The sequence below is a fragment of the Chrysochloris asiatica genome, unplaced genomic scaffold (genome assembly GCF_000296735.1).
Source record: "Chrysochloris asiatica unplaced genomic scaffold, ChrAsi1.0 scaffold00037, whole genome shotgun sequence".
In the NCBI taxonomy this organism is placed as follows: Eukaryota; Metazoa; Chordata; class Mammalia; order Afrosoricida; family Chrysochloridae; genus Chrysochloris; species Chrysochloris asiatica.
Window position 1 is genome coordinate 17,662,493 of NW_006408555.1, and position 15,936 is coordinate 17,678,428.

Below are 15,936 nucleotides of genomic sequence, written 5' to 3' on the forward strand. Positions count from 1 at the left end.
TTTGCCGCTAGTCCTTCAGTAGGGACCTCAGGCTCAGGTTCTGAAATCAATTCATGTTCTAAGTGGCACACTTTGTGTTAAGGCCATTCCTCTAGACAAAGCTATGGATGGTCCTAGGACTCTACCTCAAAACTTATACCCATCAAGGAGTTACTTTGTCAATAAAGTAGATCCTTTCCAACTCCCTTAGCCAGCAGTGTCATATAGCATGGTCTTCAGATTTCTTCAGAGATGCAACTCAGTTCAACTGAAAAGCCTGAACTGGTAACTACAACAAAGAAAATAAAGCCTTTACCACAAAGAGGAATGTTAAGACAAAATTCTATTCAAGAACTCCACCAAATCTTATGTTAATCCTATCAGGTTTCACAGCATTAAGTATCCATCCAATGAAATCAGTCTGAAAATAAACCTTTTAAAGGCTATTTTTCATTTCACAAGCAGAGAAGTTGTCTTAAAGGTGCACCAATCCACTCTTCACTGAAAAATACACACAATGATAATATCCTGTACTTGACTCGGTCAACCATTTATTTACCTTTAAGTAAGCTTTAGCAGATCTTATACTTATATACTAGTAAGACCAGAAAGTTTCCCCTGTGGAGCCTTTACTTTAACTCCAGTTTGTCAAATGTTAAGAATAGTCTAGCATCTGATACAGAGCTAGATTTGACAAGACTCTGAAGATCTTAAATAAAGGCCTGGTGGAATGGAGGGAAAAATGGATATTTGTACCCAGGTTTAAGACCAAAGTCAAAGTAGCCTTTATACTGTACTTAATATAGTAATGATTACAAACATTTTAAGAGCAAGGTGGACCTCACTTTTTCTTTCTTCCTTAGTATATAAGATATGGTGCCTGTATACTTGAATGTGCATAGTACATTCAATATACACCAAAGAACAGTCACCTTTACCTTATTCCAGTAACTCAATTTTACGGTTTAACAACTAATACAAGGATGCTTTCTAAATAAGCACTTGGCACTCCTACTAGTCTAAAAAGCTCCACATCTCAATCAAGTCTCTGCTGCAGATCTTCATGAGATTGGTCTGTCTCAAGAGACCAGGATGTTTGTATCCTATGTGTCATGTGTCCATGAGACTTCCTCTGATACAGGGGCCAGGAAGCTACAAGGCTTCATTTCAACATCATAAAGTACAAAATAGGAAAAACTTCTTTAACCGTGTGGTCTTTATTTCAGTGCCAGTGTTACATATACAACATAAATGTTCCAGTTAGAAGAAGGAATTCAAACGGAATGCCAAGGTCCAAGCCAGGCTCAGGAAATAAAGAGAGGTTTTGGAGTAAAGGAGATGACTCCAATATGCTCTAAGATGAGTCTAATACTCATTCTTACTATGGACTAGGAGTCTACTCTTTGAAACTGGTGAACTCCACTTTCTACCCATTTCCCATAGTTCAACAGATTAGGGCTTAGGAGAAATGCTTTAATTTGTGGTGGAATAGGGGCATTAACAACTATTAATGTATCTTTTAGAAGTTGTCCACTTTGCACTTTAAGGGGTAATTATTTTGAAAATCATGGAACATATTTATGACTATAGCAAAAGAATGGTAAGAAGGGGGAGCTGGAAGAGCCTTGGAAGTTTCTATTACAAATAGAGCACCATAGCCTTCATGCCAAATCTCAACAAAAACTCTTTCCACTGAATCTGTCCAGTGTTTACAAATAACCTCTCAAGGTCTGCCCAGTTCTTAGGAACAAACATTCATACATGTGTGTGTCTGTGTGTATACAGCAATGCACAGAAAAGGCTACCAGGAGCCTAATGCCTCTTTCAAACATTCGGGGAACCGGTAGAAAAAGGCAGGGCTCCCTAATGTCCACTGTTACATTTCCATTCTGAATGCCAGATGTAAAAAAACGCCCGAAGATGGTAACCCAGCTAGTGAGGAATAAATACCCCACTTTGCCCAGTCCACAGAGAAACAACAGTAGAAAGAAGGGGCAACTCTTAGCTGCAGAGACAGAGTGAGTGTTTTCTTGCCATGAATTCCAGTCCTCTCCTCCAGACCAGCTGCTTATTTCCTCAGAGGCCCAGGGAATGTTGATTCTGGCTGTAAATTTGGGAGGGGTGGGGACGTGTGGAAAAGGGAGAAGAGGAGGAAGAGTGCAAAGTAGTCTCCAGAAGCAGCCAGCCTCAACAGTGGAGGAGAGAAGTTTAGTCTTTAACAATGCCTTCAAGGTCAACAATAACTTCAGGAAAATCCTCCTCAACAGTCTCTTCGGCAACTCACGCCCATGGTACAGTTGGGGGGGACTTGCCAGCGATCACAACCTCCTTCCCAGAGTTCCTTTGATTGAGTGGGATACAAATGAGAATGGTGCCAGACCCTCATTGCCAGGACTGAGGGGGAAAGTTGTTCACCTCTGCTAGATCTTGCATGGCAGAGCCCTTGTGATTATATGTGAGCTTGATCCGCATTCGCAGCTGTTGCTGTAAAAGAGAATCACAAGCTATATCATGAAATACAATCCTTATAATCGGTCCAGACTGTAAATAGACTTCTATTCTTATGGGTCAACATTTTTTTTTTAAATGCAAAGCTATCCCTTAATAATGATATATATACACAACAAAAAAGTACTCCAATTATTAGCTGAGAATCTGATTTGAAATGAACATGCTGCCAAGTACAGGAAGTGCATCTCAAGATCACCTCAAGAATATATTGTTAACTTCAATCTTAGAATTGCATTGCATTAAAAAGACAAAACCCTTGGGAAATTTTTCTTATAAAAGGACCGAATCCTGGAATCCAAGTTTCTAAAAAACTATGCGATAACGCATACTCATCTTATGCGCTATATTAAGAATGTCTTATTGCTTTGTCTGTGAAAAATAAATGTGAACATAAATTTGTTTCACTCCCAAAACATGAAAGAAAAAAAGTATAGTTAACAGCAAAAGTTTTAAAGAGAACCCAACTATAAATACTCTTTAAGTTGTAGATTTCAAATATTAATGCACTAAGAAAAATTTTACACTATATATATTGGATTGTCAAAGGAATTTGCTTGTTCTACAGGCAAATGTTCAAGTTACAGTGATTAGCAAAGGAAAGGCAAACTATTAAAAGAGGAGGAATATTGGTATTTACGGGAACCACTAAAAATCTTTTATGTGAAGAAATTCTGTGAACCATTTTCAAAATCTGTTTAAAAACTAAGCAATTAATTAATATCTACAGGAACTAATTTACTTCTTTCAAAAGATACAATAAAAATAGTTTAATTTCATTTTAGTTTCTAAAGCTATTTTTTCATTTGGCTGATTTATAAGAGTGTCTCCACTTCTGCTATGCATCTGTAATAATTCCAGTAATAAGTGTGTATATCTGGTTCAACAAATGCTCTTACCCCAGATTTCCAGTGAGTAAAGATTAAAATGTCTAAGTTTTTCATCCCCAAAACTAGCCTTTTAAGCTTATAAAAGGAGAATATATTTAAAGATGCATTTTAATAAAATGCCATTTATGTCTCTGGACTCAGTTCATTATCAAAAAACCAAGGAGGCTGCATCAGACATCCTCACAGATATTTACTTCCTAAAACATGCTTACATGTTGCTCAGATATTGTTTTCAAATGTGCTACTTACCTTCTGGGGGTTGAGAACTTTAATGACTTGTGTGATGGTCCCCGTATTAAATGCTGGGACAACGCTGCTGCTAGGAGACAGAAGCTGCAGCTGGAATGTCTAGAAGAGAAAAGGGTGCTCTTCAGAAAAATAACAAACTTCACACTATGTCAGAGATGTCAATAAATAAAACAAAAGTTAGATAACAGATAATGGTTCCAGTAACAGATTTGCCTACTACGAAGTTCTCTTTGTTTTACAGATATCAGCAGTTCATAGTATGTAGGCTGTCACTTTAGAGTGTCTGTAAAACTTATTGTTGGGTGTTTTTGCTCATGAAAGCTAGCAATGAGCCTTTTGGGATGAAGGAATTTTAGTCTTCCACTGGCAACTTCACTTGATAGTAATTCTGATCAATGCAAGTGAAAAACAGGTGTGGTGCTGTAGAATACACACTGGACTGGTAATCACAAGGTTGACAGTACAAACCCATCAGCTGCTCTCAAAAATGCTATACAGAGTCACTATGAGTCAGAATCACCTTGATAATACACAGTAAGATGGTTTTTAAAAACCCAAAAAGATGCCAAGAAAAAAGCCTTCAAAGAATAACAAACCCACTAACACATCACTAACACTATGTGTATTTAGATCATTTGGACCTAGCCACTTGATCTAAAGTCTGGAATAATTGGGAATGTCTGAAGGTCTCCCCCTATAGGACAGAGACAAAGGAAAGTGTGAACTAGCTACAACAGAAAAAGTTTGTGCAAAAGACCTGGAGAAGCCAAATGCCATAATCTGTTGAGTGTTGGTGGGTTTTTCTTGTTTACAGGGATTAGAGATGCTCTGAGTGAGTCAGGTAAAACCAGATTAGTTGTTGTTAAGTGCCACTGAGTCAAGGCCGACTCATGGTGACCGTGTATAGGGTTTCTGAGGCTTTAAAAATCTTTGCAAGAGCAGAAAGCCTCATCTTTCTCCTGTGAAACAGCTGGGGGCTCAAACCACCGACCTTATCCTACAGAGCAGGCTCTTCTATATGTTAGGATTTAAATTAAAAAAAAAAAAAGCTTTCCCAAAAGTTTATTCTTCTAAAATGTAAACAAAGCAAAACCTTATCTTCTCCACATCCAAAGATTACAAAGATAAGGATTCAATTTCAAAGCAGATTTATTATGTTGAGGTCTGGAGATCTAATTCCAAAAGGTCTTCTATGGAAAGAAAATGTGGAACCGAACAAATTCTCAAAGAATCCAGACTCACTAGACTCACTGAGGCTGAAGAAATCCCTGAGACAACTGCCCTAATATATTTTTAAATGTGAAGTCACCTAATAGCTCAGAAAGAAAGGCATGTCACCTGAGTACTGCACTCTTTTAAAAAAAAAACCGCATCAGACTAAATGATCAACAGTTACTCAAAAGCATGGGTGAGAAGGTGGGGGGAAGAGAAACATGTGACTAGATTAATGGGAATCGAACCAGAATGAAAATACTAAGAATGTTGACAAAATCTGAAGAAACTAGTCAATGTCCCTGAACATTATGCACAGAAACTGTTAAACAGGAACCTGTTTTGCTAGATATACTTTTACTAAAATACAATAAAACACAAAACCCTATGGAGAAGTTCTAGTCTGTACACATGAGGTCTCTGTGAGTTGGAATCAACTTCGCAGTAACCAACAATAACAACATAATCCTAGTGGGAAGATATATTTTATAAATAGAAAATATTATTAATTTCAATAAATCACTATATTTTCATTAACTATGTCAATTATAATTTACACAATTAATTAGTGTACTACTGAGAATGCAGTCAACTGAGCAATGGCCAGCTAACACTTTTTAAATGTACCCAATTTTAGAGATATTAAAATATGAAAACATGTGTAATAAAAACTGTGACATATGACATTTTGAAGTTTAAATATGCAAACAAGCACTGTACACTAGAGCACCAGAGATAAGGCCAAGCCTTACAAGCAGACATGATATGCTGCTCGATCAGGGAGCCTAAAGTAATAAACATAAAATCCTTAGTTGCAGCAGCTAACATTATTGAGACGTGAACACCTGACAAGTACTGGAAACAGTGCCTGGCATACATAACTCATTTCTTCCTTACAGAAACCCTATAAAGTATCATTATCATTATCCCTTTGCAAAGAAGAAACTGACACAGAGAGGCTAATTAATTTGCTAATGCCATACAACTAATATTGAAATCCAAACAAAATGGCTTCATATTCTTGACTACTTCATTCTAAAGTTTCTAAAACATGCAAGCAAACAAGGTTATAAAGTCAGTAATAAAACAAAATACCTTCAGTTTCCAAAAGTGTGCTCCCTGAATGTCACAATTTACATGTCATTGCAAAATTTAGGTTACGTTATTTTAGTCTAAACCAGGGGTGGCCCATCACTTGTTTGGGCAAGGTTTTATTGATAACCACATGCTCATTAATTTAAAATAGCTGGAGTCCTGGTGTGGCACTATGGTTTAATGCACTGGACTACGAAGTCAGTTTGAACTGCAAGGTTGGCGGTTCAAGTTCACCAGCTGCTCCGTGGAAACCCTATTTAGGGTCACTATGGATTGGAACCGACTCAACGGCCCTTAACAACAATAACATAGCTGCTTTTACCCTATGTGAGGGGGCCTAAAAAACCGGAAAAATGGAAAATTATAATGGAATTTTTCCATGAACTTTTTGAATCCCCTTCATAATAATGGCAGAAGTGAATAGATACAGCAGAGGCCATATAGCCTAAAATACTATATTGTCTTTTACAGAAAAACTTAGCTGATTCTTCATTCTAAACTCACTTATTCAAACCATTCCCTTATGGTTCTGGTGAAAGTAGATGGGGATAGGATTCTTTTGATTCAATAGTAATTGTTATCATGACTAATTGTGATTGTCACAGCTGAGAAGTTCTGTAACAAAAAGGAACATTTTTTTATATTCCAGGACTATGAAGAGAGAAGAGCATGAGCAAAACCTGGGATCCTAACCAGAGAAGCTGTGATACCAGAAATGGAAACAGAGGTGATGGCATGGAGAAACAGAGCAGCTGAGGACTCTAGATTCATGGAAATAGAAAGGCTGTGTGCTGGCGGCCAGGAGACTGGCTTGCAGAATGTGCACTTTGGTTATTTAAATATTCCTGCTTTTGTGTACATCAAAAAAAAAAAACCAAAAATGGGGAGGGGGGAGCAAATACTGTTAACCGATGATGATAAGTTGAGTGTGAGTGCAAAACTGATATTCTCACATGTAAATAATCACTCAATTTACAATAAAAGCTTTAAAATAAAAAAAAATTTTAAATCAACATGTTTATTTCTAAATCTGATTTTGTATAAAGAAAGCACATTCATGAAAAGAAGCAGTCATTAAATCAATAGCAAAGTAGATACGAATGTGGAAGAAATGTTTCTCTCAGATATATCAAAAGATGGAAAATTATCATCCTGATCTAGTGACTAGCTAGAAAAGAATTATTAAATAGACAAAAGTCCCACCACATCTTAATTAACTTTGATTGTATGGTGGTGGATTTTATATTTTCTTATTATTATTACTCAACTCCAACCTATCCCAATGCCCTGAGTATTCATTAACTGACCACCTTTTGGCAGAATTCTGTTCTCTCAAGTAACTGCTATTATAATTTTCCTTCTTTAACCTACAATTCTAAATATAAAAATATTTGTCATTAAGTAAAAATTATTCACTCAAGCTGACATTCCAATGAACCATATTAATTATATTCTCACTGTTGTTAAGTGCCATCAAGTTGGTTGTGACTGACAGGGACCCAGTTAGAGTTTCCAAGAAGCAGTGGTGGGTTTGAACCACTGACCTTGTCGTTTGCAGTCCAGTGCTTTATCCTACAGTGCCAAACTAGTTTGGGTTAAATACGCAAATTTAGTTTAACTGATAAACATTAAAGTATACCCTTTATCAAACACATGTAAAAAACTGCCCAATCTTTAATCAAAGAAAAAAAGCAAAGAAGACACAGTAGTACCTTTGGTACTGCAGCCTGGAAAACAAAGTCTGTCATGTCTAGCTCTGTGCTGTTGGAGGCCTGTATCGTTATCACTGTGACACTGGGGTTGGTGTTCGACCGTTCAAAGGTGAATTCTATCTTCAAGCCATTCTTACTGTATGCAGTGATGGACGGGATGCCTGGAGAAGTACAGAAAGATCAGACTAATTGTATTGAGCTGAATGCTTACAGAATCATTACTTCCTTTCTTCAATAATCACCTCCATTGCTCAATGCTCCATGTAATGAGGGTAACAATGGTAATCCTACCTGAAGCAATGTCATTGAAGAGAGGCTGTGATGAAAGGCCATCCAACAAGAAGGGAGGCTGTGCTATCTGTGGAACTGAGGCTGGGGCAGGAGTAGCAGCTGGAGCACCTAAAGGAAACATACCCATGGGTAGTCAATCCTAGTCAGCATAACAACTCATCAAAAAATACAAGAGATGCATACTATGATCCTAAGAGTACAGAAAGATTCTTTAAAGAACAGAGACCATCAATGTAAAGAATTAAAATTCAACTGCTTTTAAAATTAAGGAATTCTAGTCATGAAGTAAAGTATTATAAAAAGTTAAAAAGAGAACACAGGCAGAATAAAATATATATGATTAACAATGAAGCATAGATGAACATCCAGAATTGTAAATACTTTTTGGAAATCAGTAAGGAAAACAACAAAAAAAAAGCCCAATTAAAAAGGGGCAAAATATATGAAATAAGCAACTCCCTGAAAAAGGAAACCAAATGACAAGTGAACCTTATAAAAAGATGTACCAAAAATGAAAGAAATGATATTCACCTCATATCCATCAAAATAGCAAAAATTCCAAGGTCTGATAATAGCAGGTATTATTAAGAATACGGAGCAATGGAAACTTTTAAGCTCTGCTTTTGGAATGTACACTGGTTCAGCCAAACTGGAAAAACTATCACAACAGTAGAACTGAATATGAGTAGACTCTTTACACCAGAGTTCCTCAACCTTGATACTAACAAAATTGTAGGGTAGAAATTTCTTTTGTGTGTATGTATAGGTGGGGCTGTGGAAGCCAGGAGACTGTCTGGTTTGAAATGTAGGATATTTTAACACCACTCCTGGCTTCTATCCTTTAGAAGTCACTAGTACCCTCTCCTAGTTGTGGCAACCAAAAAATGTCTCCACAGGGGCAAAATCTCTCCCAGGAGAGAACGATGCTTTTTTTCACAATGCTTCTGACTGATTATGTTCACAAGGAGAAGTGCAAAAAATGTTCAAAGCAAAATGGTTTTCCCTATACTGAAAACAAAATGCCCATCATAAGAATAAGTAAATCATGATAAATTCACACAATAAAATACGATACATATACAACAGTGAAAATGTAAATGCACTAGAAACATATCTAATAAAATCATTCATGGACTGTTTTCACAAATACAGTATCTGGCTAAAAAAAAAAAAAAAAACCTTTTTAACCACGGTACAAAAGAACATATTCATGTAAAGAAAGATAAAAATTGGTAAAATAATACTATACACTATTTAAGTACAATACATTAAAATACAGTAAAAGTATGAAGAAATGCATGGGAATGATAAAAACCATAGTTCTTTAAGGTAGACAGTAGTTTCCTCTAAGATCAAGGGGGTATATCATGAAGGGGCTCTCTTAATATTTCACTATGCAAGCTAGGACGATCAAGCCATTTATTTAATTTTGTAGATTAAATTCTTAAATACTCCTTAAGAAAATCAACACACACACCCCTTCACAAGGAGAAGTTATGGAGTAGGCTACAACTAGATCATCGTTTTACTTGATTCTTCCAAGATGCAGGTTAAAACAGAAGCCAAGTTATAGAATATGACTATAACCTTAGAGAAACCAGGATTATAAAAAGAGAAATTAAGAAATTTCAGTGAAATAAAAGAGATTTTAAGTTAAGATTTTAAACTACTTACGAAATTAACAGAAAATATGTTGTTTTAAAATGAACACAAACAAATAAGACTAGTAACTAGAGGAAAAAAGGCATTCTAAAAATTAGTAAGGTAGACAGAAATATGTTTGCTAAACAAAGCACAAGGTGCTAAAACTTGGAACTCATCTACCTCAAGGTAAGTGGGCTAAAGATACAAAAGGAATGTGCAAAGTAATTAATTTTGCAGTCTAGGAGTAGAGGTCCCTGGGACCATCAAGGGAAAAGAGCGGAGAGAGGGACCCTATCCAGAGAAGCAGTGATGCCTGAAATGGACAGATGGAGCAGTTGGCAGCTGGGAACTTTAGACCCAGAGAGGGAGAGGGGCTGTGTGCTGATGATGGGGTGGGGCAGTGATGTGTGTAGGGTATACCCTTAGGTTGCATGACGGATGATGGATGATGCATAGAGGGGACTGTAATCATGGCAATGAAACGATATACGATAGGATGAATGTAAAACTAATGTTCTCCCATGTAAACTATCACATAATTCAAAATAAAACATTAAAAAAAAAAAAAGGAATGTGCAAAAGAAAACTCAAAAAAAATTTTGTTTTTTGAAACTCACATATAATGCAAGTATACTGAAAAAAAAAATGAGCATCCCATGTAATAGAAGAAATAATAATTAATAAAATAATAGGAGCAACTTTATACCATTTAAGAAAAACTTCTTTGTAATGGTAATATTCCTGTCCAGTGAAACAAATGGCAACGACACTGGGGGAAAAGGTAAAGAGCATCTGCCATGTGCTTGCTATATACCATGTACTAAATGAGTCACCATTCAAAATACTCTATGAAGTAACTATGTATTTTAGACAAATTCAGAAAGGTTAAGTAATTTAGTTTAAGAAAGTAATCCAACATAAGGACAAATTGATGTGATATTTGTTGAGCCATTATTTATGATAAATACCTAGAGACAAACAAAATGCTTAACAGTAAGAAACTAAGGATGTAAAAGTACAAAGTTTTGGTGAAGTAGTACATAGCCAAGAGTCACAGTAGCATAGTGGGTTACATGTTGGGCTGCTAACTGCAAAGTCAGTAGTTCGAGTCCACCAGCTGCTCCATGGGAGAAAGATGAGACTGGCTTTCTGCAACCAAAAAAATTTACAGCCTTGAAAACCCTATACAGGGTCACTATGAATCAGAACCAACTCAATGGCATACACCACCACACCAGTAGACAGTCATTTAAAATCATAATTATGAAGACTATATACTAGTGAGGGTGGTAATTTTAGTATGTTAGCTAAGTGACTTTTAATTATGGGCTATTTTTGCTTCTTGTATTCAAATACCTGAGACTTTAAATATTTGTGAGTGACTCAAATATACATGTACATTACAATTACTATTTTGAAATTTTGTTAAGGCACAAATAAAAATGAGCTCTGGCTGTTGTTATTGTTGCCGAAAGTCACTGAGTAGGTTCCAGCTCAACAGTGACGCGCATAGGGTATCCGAGGAGCAGCAGGTTTGACCCACCAACTATGTAGTTAGCAATTCAGTGCTTAGCTTACAGCACCACACATGGGCCCTGGCTACTGTATTAGGAAAACATAATTTAGCCTAGAGAGTCCAGCTGACCATCCTGCATCATTGTTGTTTAGTGCCGTTCACTGACTCCGACTCACAGGGACCCTGAATAGGTTTCTGAGGAGCAGCTGGTGGGTTTGAACTGCCAACTCTGTGGGTTGCAATCCAGTACTGATCCTACAGTGCCACACCAGGAATTCACCTGCATCATTATCATAGGGCTATTTTCTACTTGAGGTCACACATACTGTAATGCTCCATTATATTTTGTAAGGGGTTATTTATCTGTTCAGTTATACTTTATACTGTCATTAATAAAGAATATAAATTACATGCTTAAAAGATACTCTTGGATGGTTGTTGTTAAGTGCCTTCAAGTCGGTTCCGACTCATAACAACCCAGTGTAAGGTTTCTGAAGAGCAACTGGTGAGTTTGAACCACCAACCTTGTGGTTCAAACAACCTATGGTCCAGTGTATTAATCCATAGAGCCACACCAGGATTCCACTCTTGGACTAGGGGATTCATAATATTTCTCAGTACATCAATTATAAATGCCTACTGTGGCGCTATGGGATAATGCGTCTGACTGCAATAACAGTTTCAATCATGAGGGTCAGTGGTTCAATCTCACCAGCTAGTCTTCAGAAACCCTATACTGGGTTTGCATTGAGTCAGAATTGACTCAATGGCACTTAACAACAACAACACTACAAATAAGGATACTGCAGTGGACCATAAGGTCAGCAGTTTAAGCCAATCAGCTGCTCCTCAGAAACCCTATACACTATGGGTCGGAACCGACTCAATGGCACTTTAACAACAACTATAAATAAAGACAAGAAAAAGATATTCCAAAATTTAAATAATTACATTTCAATGTTAAAATTATGATTGATTTCTGTCTTCTGTTGCTTTATTAAGAGAAAGAGAGGAAGGCAGGTAGAAAGGAAAAGGAAAGGCGGCAGAGTGAGGAGGAGGAGGGAGAAAACAAAGGATAGGAAAAGGAACGGACAACGACAACGAATGATAGAAAGCGTGCACAAATGGTCACAGCTATTAAAAACTAACCACAAACAGAAAGGAAACATAAAAGAGATGTCCTGGAGCATTAACCAAAAGCAGCAGAGCTAATGCAGGATGTATTCTTTTTGACCCAAAGAAAATCTTTCCCACCTTAAAATACTATTATTAATCTATTCATCCCACGTTCAAAATCAGTCCTTAGAAATTTTCTATGACCAATCTTTAATGAAGTAGAATGGCATAAATTGTCATGTTCTAAAGATGTTCTGAATATTCTATTGTTGCTTCTTCTCACTTAGCCTCTTCCATTTTTTTACTGATCCATGTGCTATGTTCAGTATAGGTTTTCTCCAAAATAACTTTCCTTAACCAAAATTAAATAGCTCCAGTCTGGTCTCACCTGTAAGGTTTATGTCTCCCAGCAAATCAAGAAGTTCCCCACCAGCAGAAGCAGGTTTGCTTGTAGGTGCAGTTGGAATAACAGGTGTTATGTCATTTCCTCCGAGCAAATCCAATAAATCATTGGCCTAAACAAGAAAATAACACCTCAATTCATTAGTCACTGGTCTACTCCACATGCAACACAAAAAGTACTCTTATTAAAAACAAGGATGAAGACCATTCAACCTAACCCAGGAACATTTAAGGTACTCAGGTAAAAGACAGGTGCATCTGGATCCACAGAAAACCAAGTGAAAAGCTACCTGGCTGGTGGGCTGAGGCCCAGCGGGTGGTGGCTTGGTCTCTAGCGGAGCTGGTTCTGTCTCTCCGTTTGTCTGCACAATCTCAGTAGGACCATTTGTGGTCACTTTTTCCATGACTGGCATTCTCTCAAGCAGGGCACACCTGGAAGAACCTGAAGTGGTTAAACGCTATGCAGTTAACCTAGATTCCCTACCCAAAAGCATCACTTTCACAATGCACAAGTTAAACATAAAGAGTTATCTTCCCTCTTTACTCTCCAGCACACACACTAAAAACAAAGACTAGATTTTAAGAATAATGTCCTAAATTTGGTAGGATTAAAGGCAGGCAAGAAAACTTGAATGGACAGACTATCTGTCTAAATACCAAAAGTATTTATTTCAGGGATGGAGAAACTGGGATGAAAACAGTGAATTAATATGAACTGTCAGAATCCAATCAAGATAATACATTTAGCTAAATTAGTACAGAATGTCTGCCCAGAGTGTTGTGCTCTTTTAAAGAACTATTTACATAGGATCAAACCAACGAAAGGTTAGGTAAGAAGCTTAGAAGTCAGTGATTTTGTGTTAATGGGGAGGAACAATTTAGGAAGTGGATGAGAATTGTTGTACAACTGAAGAATGTAATCAATGTCACTGAATAGTGCATATAGAAATTGAGTTAGTGTATGTTACGTGGTAAATAATTTCAAAAACAGTAACAAAAATAAGTTATTTAAAAAAGAGAAGGTAATGGAAAAAAGGGAGGGGGAGATAAAATGTTAATATTGATGAGATTTGAAAGAAATTATTTCACTTGAAAACATACACCTCCCACTTTTTTTTTTTTTTTACAACAATCATCTTTATTGAAAAAGACGAAATATAAATTATTCAGTTTTCTCAGAGAAACAGTACTCTAAAATAACTATGAAAAATAGTAAAAAATAAATAAGTAAAGTAATTAATTCTGTCAAACACTCAATGGGGTCTCCTGTGGAGATTTTGTTTTATTCAGGTACAGTAAAAGACCCACAAGAATCCTGTGTTATTGTCCAAAGCCAAGAATGATTGAGCAGTGCTAAATGTGTATTTTTGTATCATTATGATGTTGGATGTTGCCCATAATATTGAATTAAATGCTTCTCCATTTTTTAAATATCTTAAACTCTGAAAGCATCTTGAGATTCAATACAGTTGTTTTTTTTTTTTTTTTCATACTCCATGCTGTTTTATTATTTTATTTATTTATTTATTTATTTTGAGGTTTTTATTGTGGATTGAGTGAAAGTTTTCAGGGCACATCATCGGTTTCACTACCTCCCACTTTTTAATGAAATATTTTTAAAATGGAAAATGAGGCAAACATTTCATATCAAAATAAAAGGGGAAGAGGGAATGGAAGAAGAGGGAAAGTGTTTCATTAGATGCAAAGAATAGGAGATGGACGAAACAGAAGCAGCTAAGCAACTAGAACTAAATAGGACTGTATGCCCTAGTTAATTAAAAATAAGGAACAAGTCTTCTTAGGGACTGTCATGATTATTTGTGCAGAGTTGTAGGAGGTACTTGCTTACTTTCACATACCTCATATGATCATATTTCTTAAAAAGTGCATTATATTCTACTGCCCTCTGCTGGAGTTCCACATCAATGCTGCTTCCATAGATTGAAACCACTTTCTTAATACGACTATATGGAAATAAATGAGAAATGAAATCAAATACTCAAAAGAAAGGTAATACACAGCCAGAGAATAACATTAAAATCAGAGTTTTCTGGTTAAATTTTTGAAATCCTTATCTTTTCTTGTAAATTTACATAACTTCAAAAGCAAAACATTTTTTCTTTATTAATCTATTCATCTGGCACTATTCACCAACACCATTTACAATTATACTATTCTTATTGCATTGCCAGTTTTTTATCTGTTAATATTTCATACCCTAAAATATATTAGGGGGAAGTACCAATTATTACTTTGTCACAAAAGAAGAAATGAATACTGTTTGTCTCGTAATAATTTTTAAATTAAGTCTTTACTACTTTTAAAAAGGGTCACAGAATCAGAATGCAGACCCCACAATTCTCAAATTAAAAAACAACAGTTTCTAAGACCTTACAGTAAAATCTAAAGCACAAAATATAAGAGAACAAAGTCGGCCTCAAATATTCTTGCATGGCTGGGAAACTGACCCAAGAGTTGACTTTACAAAATATAGAGACGAGAAGAACTTAAACGTTTTAGTCAAAAAATAAAAGCCTTACTGATTTTATTCCTATTGCGATACTTGAAGGTATAAAAAGTTAGGACCCTTGGACAAGGAACTAATTTCTCTACTTTAAGAAACAAAAATAAGCATTAGGAAATATGATTTGTACAACGTAACTCTTCATCTTCAAAATAATCCAAAGCAGGGAAGTATGAGGGTAGGGAGGGGGTAGTGCAAAGCATAGATGAAACAAGTATTACACATGAAATGATGATTGATATTACAGGACAATGTTGTTGTTGTTGTCAAGTGTCGTTCAGTCAATTCCGACCCATAGTGACCCTGTATAGGGTTTCCAAGGAGCAGCTGGTGAGCTTGAACCGCCAACCTTGCTGTTCAAATGGCTCTGCAGTCTGGTATCTGTAAACTCATTTAACTATTCTCTCTGCTTTCATCTGCAGCTGATGTTTTTTTAAAAATTGTAAACCAGAGTTTACCTGACTTGCCCTCAATACTCACTTTACAGTACAGGTGAATCTAGTAGACAACTTCATAATAGCAGTGAGGGCATAACCTCGTGTCACAGAGGTGGACATATTAGAGATTAGAACACTTTCTAAAATATCCAACACTTCATCCTCTGTTACCTAAAGAAAATAGAGAGAACATGTAGACCACATAGTACCAGTAAATAGCTAAATATGATACCGAGTTACAGGATGCCACCATAAAGAATCCTTCTGCTACGAAAGGTTCAAACACAACTTTCATCAACCAGAGCAGAGAGGAGGGAGGTTTAAAAAAAAGTGGAAAGTGCCAGCTAAGAACAGAGAAGCA

General features: G+C 36.3%; 1 protein-coding gene across 2 annotated transcripts in view; it reads right to left on the reverse strand.

The window, feature by feature from the left end:
• Positions 1–307: 307 nt before the first annotated feature.
• The window catches only part of AP1G1 (adaptor-related protein complex 1, gamma 1 subunit), a 96,430-nt gene continuing 80,801 nt past the window's right edge, over positions 308–15,936 (reverse strand). The window contains exons 17-24 of one of the 2 annotated variants that reach the window (XM_006860189.1): positions 15,619–15,746; positions 14,474–14,578; positions 12,905–13,046; positions 12,601–12,727; positions 7,937–8,044; positions 7,646–7,806; positions 3,627–3,725; positions 308–2,463 (exon numbers count right to left, since the gene is read on the reverse strand). In XM_006860189.1, the coding sequence (XP_006860251.1) occupies positions 2,362–2,463; positions 3,627–3,725; positions 7,646–7,806; positions 7,937–8,044; positions 12,601–12,727; positions 12,905–13,046; positions 14,474–14,578; positions 15,619–15,746 (972 nt within the window). In that variant the 3' untranslated portion in view covers positions 308–2,361. The remainder of the gene's footprint in view (positions 2,464–3,626; positions 3,726–7,645; positions 7,807–7,936; positions 8,045–12,600; positions 12,728–12,904; positions 13,047–14,473; positions 14,579–15,618; positions 15,747–15,936) is intronic. The other variant, XM_006860190.1, reaches the window with a different exon arrangement.